The sequence below is a fragment of the Trichosurus vulpecula genome, chromosome 9, assembly GCF_011100635.1.
Source record: "Trichosurus vulpecula isolate mTriVul1 chromosome 9, mTriVul1.pri, whole genome shotgun sequence".
NCBI classification, from domain to species: Eukaryota; Metazoa; Chordata; class Mammalia; order Diprotodontia; family Phalangeridae; genus Trichosurus; species Trichosurus vulpecula.
In genome coordinates, this window is record NC_050581.1 from 60,558,361 (window position 1) to 60,571,108 (window position 12,748).

The 12,748-nt window shown below is 39.6% G+C and overlaps 1 protein-coding gene across 5 annotated transcripts in view; it reads right to left on the reverse strand.

The window, feature by feature from the left end:
• UNC13B (unc-13 homolog B) overlaps positions 1 to 12,748 on the reverse strand; it is a 331,346-nt gene that overhangs the window by 197,780 nt on the left and 120,818 nt on the right. For all 5 annotated transcript variants that reach the window (XM_036737948.1, XM_036737946.1, XM_036737947.1 and 2 more), the window contains exons 4-5: positions 8,470 to 8,587; positions 7,639 to 7,762 (exon numbers count right to left, since the gene is read on the reverse strand). In XM_036737948.1, the coding sequence (XP_036593843.1) occupies positions 7,639 to 7,762; positions 8,470 to 8,587 (242 nt within the window). The remainder of the gene's footprint in view (positions 1 to 7,638; positions 7,763 to 8,469; positions 8,588 to 12,748) is intronic.

The following is a 12,748-nucleotide window of genomic DNA, read 5'->3' on the forward strand; positions in this document are numbered from 1 at the left end:
CCGTGTAAGTAGAGAGAAGGGCAAAGGTTAAAAATGTGGAGACAGAATCATCTTTTCAAACTTGACAGGATATGGGTTGAGGGAAAAGGATCATTCCAGGATGACTCAAAGGCTACAAACCTGGGTGACCTGGAAGGATGGTGGCCCTCCAAACAGCAATGGGAAAATTTGGAGGCAGGGGTTGTTTGGAGAAAAAACATAATGAATTTGGTTTTCAAAGATGCCTAAAAGATAACTTGATGGAGGCATTATTCATCAGGTAGCTGGTAATGTAGATGTCATGTCATCATTTTCCTGATGTCATGGTCCTCTTCGAAAACAAAGGACAAACACAACAACAACAATGTAGATGTGAAGTTCACGAGAAAGATTACAACTGGATATACAGACTTGGGAAGCATATGCATACAGATGATAGCAACCCATGGAAACTTTGACACTTGGTGTCATACGTATCTGTCCTTCCTCCAACAACTGATGTTTTCCTCTTCTGTAATCTTTGCCAGTCTGACAGAGAAGCTCAGAGATGCTTTAATTTTCATTTCTTCTATTATTAATGATTTGGAGCACTTCTTTATATGGTTACTGACAGCTTGCTTTTTTCATCTGACCATGTATCTGTCGTGAATGATTTCTACTCTTCTATATTTATGTTAATTCCCTACATATTAGACATTTACCAGAGAAATTTGCTTCCCCTACTATAGATGATAAACACCAATCACTATGAAAATAATGACAGATTTCTTCCATTTCAAAGTTACTTGGTATTCTCTTTCTGGTTTCATCTAGGAATTCCATTAGCATGATCTTGCTTAGCTGGATCTCACACTGAGCTTTCTGCAAAAATTTGTTCCCCACCCCACCTCCTAGTTGTTTTTAATGTTTTGTGAGCTGATAACTGCTTGTGGTCTTCTATTATCCTCCTCTGCAACATTATGCAAATGAACATGTATGCCAAGCTGGTGTTTCCTTTGGCTGCCTCTCCACTCCCTGAGGAGCACAAGGGGTTGCTAGCTGGTGCAATTTCTGGGCCATTTGGTCCTCATTCTAGTGATTCTTTTATAATCAATAAACTTCTCAAAGAAATAGTAATATTTAAGGCCAGTGTCTTTACTTTTGTTCATTTCCTATTTTTCAGAGCTTGTGAATAGAGCAGGTTAGAGTTCTTCTAATTGTATATGTAGTGTCCTTATCACCATCATCGTCGTCGTTATCATCATAATGGCTAGCATTTATATAGCTCGTTAAGGTTTGCCAAGTGTTTTATAAATATCATCTCATTTGATCCTCACTACCCTGGAAGGTAGTTATTATTAGTACCTCCATTTTACACACAAGGAAACTGAGGCTGAGACAGGTTAACTGACTTGCCCAGGGTCGAAGAACTAGTAAGTGCCTAAGGCTGGATTCAAACTCAGGTCTTCCTACATCCAAGTCCAGGACTCTAACAATTACACCTAATTCATCATTTCTTCTAATATAATATTGATGCTGGCTCGCTCTAAGCGGTCAGTGGTCTGACTACATACAGGCAGCTGATTTAAAAATGAATCACATGTCAGCAAGTATCATTTCACATCCGTAGTAAATTCTACTTTTTCTAACATAGTTTGATTCTTAAAATGTCTGACAACTTCCAATTGTGCTCTTGAAGAAAGTATTCATACCATATAGGCATGAGGCATCTGCATAACCTACAAGCCTTTAGTTTCTTTCATTTCTTAATCCCAAATTATATTCTCTAACATTTTTGTCATTCTCCCCATGCCTAACACCTTTGAACTGAAACCACCAAATGTCAAGGTGTATATTGAATGGGTTCAGATCCTCCAGACTTTAGAAAATCTTGTTAGATCCTTTGTAGGAATTCTCTGCTTCTTTAACCTCTACAAAAGGTGAAGGCTCATAAACCACAATTATCTTCACAGTGATCTTTTTTCTCATGTTTATTCAAAGCACTACAAGGTAAGATGATCAAGGGTCCCAGGAAATGAGACCTTGGGCAACTGATGAAACAAATGCCACCAAGTCCTAAATTCACCTCAGAGTTTAAGCAGCTTTCAGGCTGTGATTTAGAATGGGGTAGTGGAAATAATTCTGAACTAGGAGTGAGAGAACTTGAATTCTAATCCCAGTCCTAGCAGCAATTCAATTCAATTTAAACATACATATTTATTAAGTGCCTACTAGGTACAAGGCACATGTGACAGTTTGAGCTTAAACAAGTCAATTCACCTTTTGGGGCCTCAGTTTATCTATAAAATAAGGAGCTGAACTAAATGAGGTCTCGTGTCTATTCCAACTTTTAATATTCTATGATCCTATGTTAGATGGTAACACCTACTGATCAAATATAATATTACCAACTAGCTCCTCTAGAAGGTATAATTGTCCAGGCAGGAAAGAATAGATTTAAGAACTGGGAACTCTGCTGATGGAGTCAGGTAATTGCTAGATATGACAGAAGTGTCTTTGGACTGGGAAGGCTGACTGAGGTTGACTCTAGGAACCCAGTACAGTAGAGGAAGGGGTCCAAAGCACCTAGTTCTAAACCACAAAGCAGACTATGGGTTTATCTGCCATTTTTCATATGTCTGTTGCCATGTTTCTTTTTTGTGGGAATGCATTTCTAATTTTATCAAGGGGAGGCATGATCAGGAGGCCTGGATATTAGTCCCAGCGATGTCCTCTAATGTTCCTATCAACTCTTTGATCCTGTGTGATTTCATGACTCTGTCATATATATCTTACAGAATTACTTGGGAAATAATCGTTCACAAGATTTTCTGTTTTACCTATATTCCTTCAAGTCAACAACTATTTATTAAGCGCCGACTATATTCCAAGCACTGTCTTAAGCTTTTCTAGTAGACTAGTACACCGTTGGCTCCAAGAGGCAAGGACCAAACCACCTTATTATTTTTTTTCTTTCTCTGTCATTTTAAAAATATTATTATTTATTTAATATTTTTAGTTTCCAGCATTGATTTCCACAAGATTTTGAATTACACATTTTCTCCCCATTTCTACCCTCCCCCCCACTCCAAGAAGACATATATTCTGATTGCCCCATTCCCCAGTCAGCCCCCCCTTCTGTCACCCCACTCCCCCCACCCATTCCCTTTTCCCTTACTTTCTTGTAGGATAAGATAGATTTCTATGCCCCATTGCCTATATATCTTATTTCTCAGTTGCATCCAAAAACAAATTTTTTTTGGAACATCTGCTTTTAAAACTTTGAGTTCCAAATTCTCTCCCCTCTTCCCTCCCCATCCACCCTCCCTAAGAAGGCAAGCAATTCAACATAGGTCACATGTGTATCATAATGTAAAACCCTTCCACAATACTCATGTTATAAAAGACTAACTATATTTTGCTCCCTCCTATCCTGTCCCGCTTTATTCAATTTTCTCCCTTGACCCTTGTCCCTTTTCAAAAGTGTTTGCTTTTGATTACCTCCTCCCCCATCTGCCCTCCCTTCTATCATTCCCCTTTTTATCCCCTTCTTCCTTCTTTCCTGTGGGGTAAGAAACTCAATTAAGTGTGTATGTTATTCCCTCCTCAAATCAAATCTGATGAGAGCAAGATTCACTCATTCCCCCTCACCTGCCCCCCTTCCCTTCCAACAGAACTGCTTTTTCTTGCCACTTTTATGTGAGATAATTTACCCCATTCTATCTCTCCCTTTCTCCCTCTCTCAATATATTCCTCTCTCAACCCTTAACCTGATTTCATTTTTTAGCTATCATCCCTTCATATTCAACTCACCCTGTGCCCTCTGTCTATATATATATATATATATACATATATATGTATATGTATATATATATGTGTGTGTATGTATGTAAATATATATATATACATATATATATATGTATGTATGTATGTATATTCCCTTCAGCTACCCTAATACTGAGTTCTCATGAATTACACACATCATCTTTCCATGTAGGAATGTAAACAAAATAGTTCAACTCTAGTAAGTCCCTTATGATTTCTCTTTCCTGTTATCTTTTCATGCTTCTCTTGATTCTTGTGTTTGAAAGTCAAATTTTCTATTCAGCTCTGGTCTTTTCACTGAGAAAGCTTGAAAGTCCTCTATTTTATTGAAAATCCATATTTTGCCTTGGAGCATTATACTTAGTTTTGCTGGGTAGGTGATTCTTCGTTTTAATCCTAACTCCATTGACCTCCAGGATATCATATTATAAGCCCTTCAATCCCTTAATGTAGAAGCTGCTAAATCTTGTGTTATCCTGATTGTGTTTCCACAATACTCAAATTGTTTCTTTCTGGCTGTTTGCAGTATTTTCTCCTTGATCTGGGAGCTCTGGAATTTGGCAACAATATTCCTAGGAGTTTTCTTTTTGGGATCTTTTTCAGGAGGTGATCGGTGGATTCTTTCAATTTCTATTTTACCCTCTGACTCTAGAATATCAGGGCAGTTTTCCTTGATAATTTCTTGAAAGGTAATATCTAGGCTCTTTTTTTGATCATGGCTTTCAGGTAGTCCAATAATTTTTAAATTCTCTCTCCTGGATCTATTCTCCAGGTCAGTGGTTTTTCCAATGAGATATTTCACATTGTCTTCCATTTTTTCATTCCTTTGGTTCTGTTTTATAATATCTTGATTTCTCATCAAGTCACTAACTTCCACTTCCTCCAATCTAATTTTTAAGGTAGTATTTTCTTCAGTGGTCTTTTGGACCTCCTTTTCAATTTGGCTAATTCTGCCTTTCATGGCATTCTTCTCCTCTTTGGCTTTTTGGAACTCTTTTGCCATTTGAGTCAGTCTATTTTTTAAGATGTTATTTTCTTCAGTATTTTTTTGGGTTCTCCTTTAGCAAGTCATTGACTTGTTTTTCATGGTTTTCTTGCATCACTCTCATTCCTCTTCCCAATTTTTCCTCTACTTCTCTTGCTTGCTTTTCCAAATCCTTTTTGAGCTCTTCCATGGCCTGAGACCAATTCATATTTTTCTTGGAGGCTTTTGATGTAGGCTCTTTGACTTTGTTGACTTCTTCTGGCTGTATGTTTTGGTCTTCTTTGTCACCAAAGAAAGATTCCAAAGTCTGAGTCTGAATCTGAGACTGTTTTTGCTGCCTGTTCATGTTCCCAGACAACTACTTGATCCCTGAGCTTTTTGTTGGGGTATGACTGCTTGTAGAGTAGAGAGTACTTTGTTCCAAGCTTGAGGGGCTGTGCTGTTGTTTTCAGAGCTACTTCTACACAGCAAGCTCTGCCACACCAGCACTCCTTCTCCCCCAAGAACTGCCAACCAGGATTGTGGCCCAGATCCAGGCAGGGCAAAGCAGGCTTTGCCCTCCCACTCTAATCAGCTGCTTAATTCCTCCCACCAGGTTGGCCTGGGGCCAGAAGCAACTGCAGCTGTATCTCTGGAAGCAGCCTTAGAGCTGCACCACCTTTGCCTCCCCCAGGGAGGTGGCTGACCACAAACTCCTTTCACTCTGTCCCAGCAGCTTTTCCAACTAACCTTCTCTGTTGTCTTTGGCATTTGTGGGTTGAGAAGTCTGGTAACTGCCACAGCTCACTGATTCAGGGTGTTACCGCCTGTTCCACCTGGCTCCCGATCTGGTTGGTCCTGGCATGGCCCACACTGGGCTGTGCTCAGCTCTGCTCCCAGCTCTGTGCGATAGACCCTTCCCAGTGACCATCCAGACTGTCCTGGGCTGGAGCCCTGCTTCCCTTTGCTATTTTGTGGGTTCTGCAGCTCTAGAATATGTTCAGAGCTATTTTTATAGGTGTTTGGAGGGACCTGGAAGGGAGCTTAAGCAAGTCCCTGCTTTCCAGATGCCATCTTGGTTCCTCCCACCTTATTATTTCTGCATACCCTATAATGCCTGGAACAATTCCCCATACATAGAAAGTACTTAATACTACTCTGAAAGACATTAGCTACTCTGATCAATGCAATGATCCAAGACAATTTCAAAGGGTTCAGGATGAAAAGTGCTATTAGCCTCCAGAAAGAGAACTGATGCATTCTGAGTACAGATTGAAGCATATTATTTTTCACTTTCTTCATTTTTCTTACTTTTTTTGGCAACATGGCTAATATGGAAACACATTTTGCATCATTTTACATATATAATGGGTGTCATATTACTTGTTTTCTCAATGGGTAGGGAGGGGCTAAAGGGAGGGAAAGAATTTGGAACTTAAAATTTTTAAAAGAATGATTAATTTTTTAAAAAAAGTACTCCATAAATATTTGGTTTTTGTTGAATATGTTACAAACATCCTGGGCACAGGATCTCCCAAACTCGATGCTGTCAAATGGAACAAAACTGTTTACAATATACCCTGAAAACAGACTGGAGGTTTTGGTTAGAATAGAAAAAGAATTGGGTGATGGTAGTAACAGAGACAGCAACTGAGGCACTAAGCCAGTCAAAGCAATTAAGAACCAAAAGGTCTCTGAGTCCTTCTCTTTCTAAAAGCAGTTCTGGGGGCCAGATGGGATGGATATTCACAAACTGATAACAAATGCCACTACCAAGTACTTCACAAAGAATATGATCTTTCAGAATCACTTGCTGCTGAGCCACCATCAACTTCAACACAGAAAGCACAGGCTTTTCCTTCTGCACCTATACTTGAACCTGACAGGTTTCTACTCTACCTTATGGTCATATGACCATGGAAGCAACTGTGACTTTAGAAAGGAAAACTCGCGGGGAGTCTCCTTCTGTGCCACTGCCCTACAGCATCGCTCCCTTTCCTCTAAATAGAAAGGAGCGTGGAAGGCCAAAGCGATTGCAATGGCCGCTGCTACAGCAGGAGCGCCCCTAAGAGAAGAGTTTCCTCCAAAAACTGGCTTCAGTGATGCAGATTAGCTCAGAGTGGGTGATTATTTTATCTTCATGCTGGTGTTATTCATGGCATTTATTTTCATCCAAAATGAGTTCTCTTCTAGCTCATTCTAAAAATAAGTTTCTAAATCTCTCCCATCCAGTTGTATCAACCCTTTTTTTTGATTTCATTTCTGTCTGAGCCAAATTCCAGGATCCTAATCTTCTCGGTTTCTTTTGATGTTAGAGGTGATCTTGAAGGTCAGTCCCTATAGCCTTGCTGTAACCTTAGCCTCTTCTGGAACCCAGAGCCCAAAAAAGCTATTTTTACTGAAATTCTCACTCCTAGGCTGCTCATAAAATAAAATGCCTCTGAAACAACAGCTGGTCTTTCAGTCTTTTTAGTTACTGTGCTATTTATTAGCACTACTCAAGTTTTTTAAAATTTAAAAATCAGAAACAGAATGTAGATGCAGATTTCAAGACTATAAATAAATTAAAATATTTTAAAATAGAATAAATTAGTGATGTTCCTGGGATAGGTGGCATCTGCAGAGCAACACAAGTGACTGTATGATAAATATTTCTACCAAACTAAACTTCTTAAAAAGCAAACTCTTACAAGCTCCTACACCTCAATTCATTTTTAAAAGTCAATTCAATAGGACAATCATTGTTAAGGAAGAAGACTCTCTGCCCTGAAGAGAATATATAACCTGGTTGAGGAGATAAGACATATATACATGCAAATAACTGTGGGATAACTCTAAAACAGTATATGAATGTGTGCTGAATGGTCAAAAACATAATCAAACATACTTACCAAAAGGCAATTCAAATCTTGTATCTAGTAAAATTTTATGGGGTGTTGGGTTCTTGGTTCCACAGACTTCATCATCTTTCATTAATGTTTCTGCTTCCAGGGTAGACCATTCCCCAGGGCCTTCCTAGAGGAGCACAAATCTAAGATTAAACTTTAAACTCCTTTTATGCTTTTTCTATTATTACCATTCCACAGGACTCTATTTCCTGTAGCCCTTCTTGTTTAGAAGGTAACTGTGGCAGGAGTCTCTGACAATCATATATGCTCTATGAAAGCAATCATGTTTCTCTTTTGCTCTTCATCTTGACTTTCCTTTAACACAAGGGTCTTTTACCTGGGGTCTGTAAATGTGTTTTGATAAGTATATCCCCATATAATGCATTTCCTTTTTAATCTCATGTATTACATTTTATGCACTTAAAAATATTATTCTGAGATGGGGTCATAACCTCTACCAGACTCTGCCAAAGGGATCCATGAACAAAAAGTTAAGAATTTCTGTTCTAATTCCTTTGGCTGGAACAAAGTAGTTTTTACTATGCTTCACCCCTACATGATTTTAGCATTTCCACATGGTGCAGAAGGCTCATGAAGGGCATTTCTTTAGTATGAAAACCTTTAACCCAAAATCCCTTTTAGGTTCCTGCTCAAGATTTTCTAGTTTGGTTCCACATTCACTCTATACATGATGTGTTTGAATTCTAGCTGCTCGGTTTCTCATATATGAGCTGATACTTCCAATTAGTAAAGAGGACTGATATCTCAGGTAGAAGAGAATTGAATTAACCTCACCAAGACAAACCCCAAAGAAAGGCAACACAAATAACTAACCTCATCTGACTGCCGGATGGTCTTCAATGCAATCCACACAGTGCCTACCATCGTGTCCCAAATCAGGCCTTTGTTCCATACCTCTACACTTAAACCCAGGTCCAGGCGACTGATCTCACTGGTGGAAAGAAAAAATAGACTTTTGAGGAGATCCAGACACTATGAAAAAAAAACAAAAACAAACCTGCCTACTTCTTACTTATATATGTCATAAGTCATAGATCTAGAATTGGAAGGAAACCCAGAAGCCTCTGTTGTCATTTTTTAGAGAGGAATAGTCTCAGAAATTTTGATATACATTTTATATCCCATAAAAGGCAGCACAGGGTAGTATGCTGAGAATTAAACCTTAAAAGTCCAGAAAACCTGGATTTATGACCCTGCTGCAACTATATTAATTTATGACCATGTAAAAGTCATTTAACCTTTTGATACCCCAGGCAACTCTTCTAAGACTATAAAGTACAGTTGCCAATCTGTCTGCCAATGTACTGGTGGAGGTCTCCAAACTGGGAGTTTCCCAGTGTGCATAATTTATATAATCATAGGTCCAAACAAACAAAATATACATATACATAAATGTATGTGTGTATACACACACACACACACACGCATCAAAACTTAACACTACCATCTGACTTTATATATTTTGTATTTTTCAAAGCACACCTGCATTCATGCTCTTGTTTTATTTTCCTAACAATCCCAAAAGAATGGCAGTACAGAACTGGCAAAGCTAGAATTCAAACCAGTCCCCTTGAGTTCAGATCCAGTTTTCTTTGTACTTCTATTCCACAGCTGTCCCTGGTGACAAAGGAAAGACTTCCCTCCCTAACATCTTTCCAGGCCCATCTATATCCTGGAGATTCATAAGAATGAGACTGCATACCTGTCTGGAGATCACAGGATCATGGGATCAGAGGTTGGACCCTAGAGAGGACTCTAGCAGGCATCAAGTGTACCCCCACCCTCACATCATTCAGAAGATGTAACTAAGGCATCAAGAAAGTCAGTGATTTGTCCAGTTAACTCAATCAATACAAACATTTAACAATTATTCTCGCTGTGTAAAAAAGCCCCATACTAGGTGGGGCAGACAGGTTGAGAGATTATCTGCTGGGAACTACAATTTCTGTGAATATATACATAAAGAAACCTCAGAGAGACTAACTAGGCCGATGTTTCCCTGAGGAAGTAGGGCAAAGGTCACCAGCCTTTTCAGTCTTCTCTAGAGAGCACAGTCATTTCTACTTGTGGAGAACAGAAAAGCATGAGTGGTAGATTAAAAACTGCCCTTACCATTCAGATTCTTTTATTTGAGGAAAGCAGAGAGGGAAAAGGAAATCTGCCTAGTCAGAGGAGCATGACAGAATCTAAGAAGAGTTCTAAGAACACCAGCACCTGGTAATCGTCTGGCACAAACTGGGTACTTAATCGATACTGGGTGACTCATTTAAAAGAATCGAAGAACATGGCTGATTTTTGCCTGACCTTTGTTACCTTCTGATGCAGTCTGGCTGAGAAAAACTTTATAGCCACTGGCTAAGAGGGCTAAGTGAGGAAAGCTCTACCTCTGCTCTGCGGAATAAAGGCTTCTCTAATCACAGTATTGGCAGGAGATGGAAGTCTATGGAATAGCACGTGGCACTGAAGATAGCACCTCAGGTGAGGACTCCAGCTGAGGCACAATAGTAACAAGCCCTCCCCTTAAGGGAGAGGTTCACTATCCCTAGTGGATGCTGGACAGCGTATCATTAGGTGACTTTGAATTTATATGGAATTGAAGACCAGTTGGAACACAGTCGTGAAACTTGGAGGGAAGCCGTGGAGGTGCCCAGCAGGGAGCAGCTGAGGTGCAAAATCTAGAAAAGATCAGCAGAGAGTACTGAAAGTCTAGATAGTCTGGAATGCTGGTTCAATCCCTAATTTTTGTTACCCCTTAGAAAAAGCAGATTTCCCTCCTAATTATTTAAAAACCATGGATGTATGGGCCATTGAGTCCAGTCCCTTCATTTTACAGATTGAGAAAATGGAGACTCAACAGGATTGAGAAAACTTGCCTGGTGGGGCGTGGGTCTGGAGAAAGCAGCATGATGACACGAACAGAAAGTGTCAGCAGCTTTGTGGTATTAAAGCAAATTAGCCCATTATGTGTGTGCCCTACCACTATGTCCCTCAGTGTTACTAGTAAAATTCAACACACTGAGAGAAGCTCACAAGCTATGACTTGGAGTGGCTTCTGACCCACAAAGTACCTAGAACTTGGGCTAACTAAATGTGAGATCCAGAGTAAGGGCTTCATCTAGTCCAATCTAAGGTACCACATATTTCATAAATATTTAAAAGACCTTGCCCTACCCAAGGCTTCAAGTTTTTATATAATGAACAAAAAGCAAGACTGTATTTGATAGCTATTTATTAATCACCTCCTATAGCCTCTGAACGGTGAGAGATCAAAAATAAAATATTGTTACTTTCTTTGCCCTTGAGGTGCTTTCAATCTAGGAACAGGAAATAAGACTGAATATGAACTTATAACCTGTGTAACCACTTTGTGGGCCTTCCCTGGGAACCAGTTTCCTTATTTATAAATGAATATGGGGTTGGACTAGATGTTCTCTAAGGTCTCTTTCAGTTCTATCTGTTGTGATCCTATAAAGCAGGTAAGATCAAATGAAGGCATTTTCAAACAATTTCATACATGGTTGAAAACAAGGAAAGCATGCTATCTTTAAGGTCCTTGTTGGCTCTAAAATTCTAAGATTCTATGATATTAACATTACTGAAGAAGGAATGGGTGGATATTCATAATATTAAGAGAAGTATGAAGGACACAGATGGAGGATTTTAAAAGGATAGAAATCTCTTCTGAGACAGTGGGAAAGTCAGCAACAGAAAGATGCAAAGATGTTATGCGCTGGGGTGAGGAGAAGAAGCCTAGTGACATAGTACAAGGTGTGTTTAGATTTGGGTGAGAGGATCTGAGTCAGAAAACTGAGCCTGCCACTTACTACCTACGTGGCCTAAGGCAAGCCTCAGCCTGGCTGGGTCTCATTTTCCTCATCTGTAAAATGAAGGATTTGGACTAGACAGCCCATACACACAGAGTTTCTAAAATTAGAAGGGAAATCTATTTGTGAGGGGTTAAAAAGAATCAGCAAATGAATCAGGATCCCAGACTATCCATGTACCATAACTGGTCAATAATCACCTAATGTCTACAAAAATTTTAGCATTATCAGAACTCAGTATTGAGCCCAGAAGTAAAAAAGCATTCAGTGTATCACTGAAAATAGTTGTTACCCATGTAAGACAAAATACTATAACGTGTCCTGTGTACCCTTATACACGAAGACACTTCTTTGGACTGTGCCTGCAGTGATTGATTGCAGCTTCCTCCTATTTGAAGCTCTGCTGCTTAGATCTATGGTCTGCTCAAGTCTACCATATGCCTTTGTTTGAGAGTAAAAAAAGAAAAAACAGCCCCTCCATTCCTGATTGCAGCATGGCACATTGATTAATCTCTCTACTCCTGCTGTGTTCTAGCACTCAACAGCTATATGCCAGTATTTTAGCTTTTGCCTCCATGTAATCCTCATCAGGAGTCTAACATCAGAGTTAATGACATCTCTCTTCCCATCTCCATCCCTATAACCATAGTAAATTTGCATCTTAGCTTTGGCTGCCTGAATTTTGTTGCTATTTTACTCTTCATTTTTCATGACTGCAGTCACTGTGTATATTATTCTCTGTTCTCTGATTTCTTCATCCTCAGACGGTTCATTAAAGAAATTTGGCAATAAAAGGAGAGTGAAATTACTTGAGAAAGTAAGAGGAGCAAACTCTGGGTAAAGAGGTCATATGTAGTGACAATTAAGCACAATTAACTTAAAATCAGACTCAATTCCCCTTACTCTTATAGTGCCTTACCTCTATCGATTATCTCTAATTTATCCAGGCTACATTTTGTTTGCACTTAGTTGTTTGGATCTTGCCTCCCCTATTTGACCACGAGCTCCTTGAGAGCTGAGCCTGGGGTTTTTTGGCCTTTATTTGTATCACTAGGGCTTAGTACAATGCCTGGCACAGATATTCTGGGAGGCAGAGCCAAGATGGCGGCTGGTAAGCAGGGACTAGCGTAAGCTCCGTACCGAGTCCCTCCAAAAACCTATAAAAAATGGCTCTGAACCAATTCTAGAATGGCAGAACCCACAAAACAGCAGAGGGAAGCAGGGCTCTAGCCCAGGACAGCCTGGATGGTCTCTGGGTGAGGTCTATC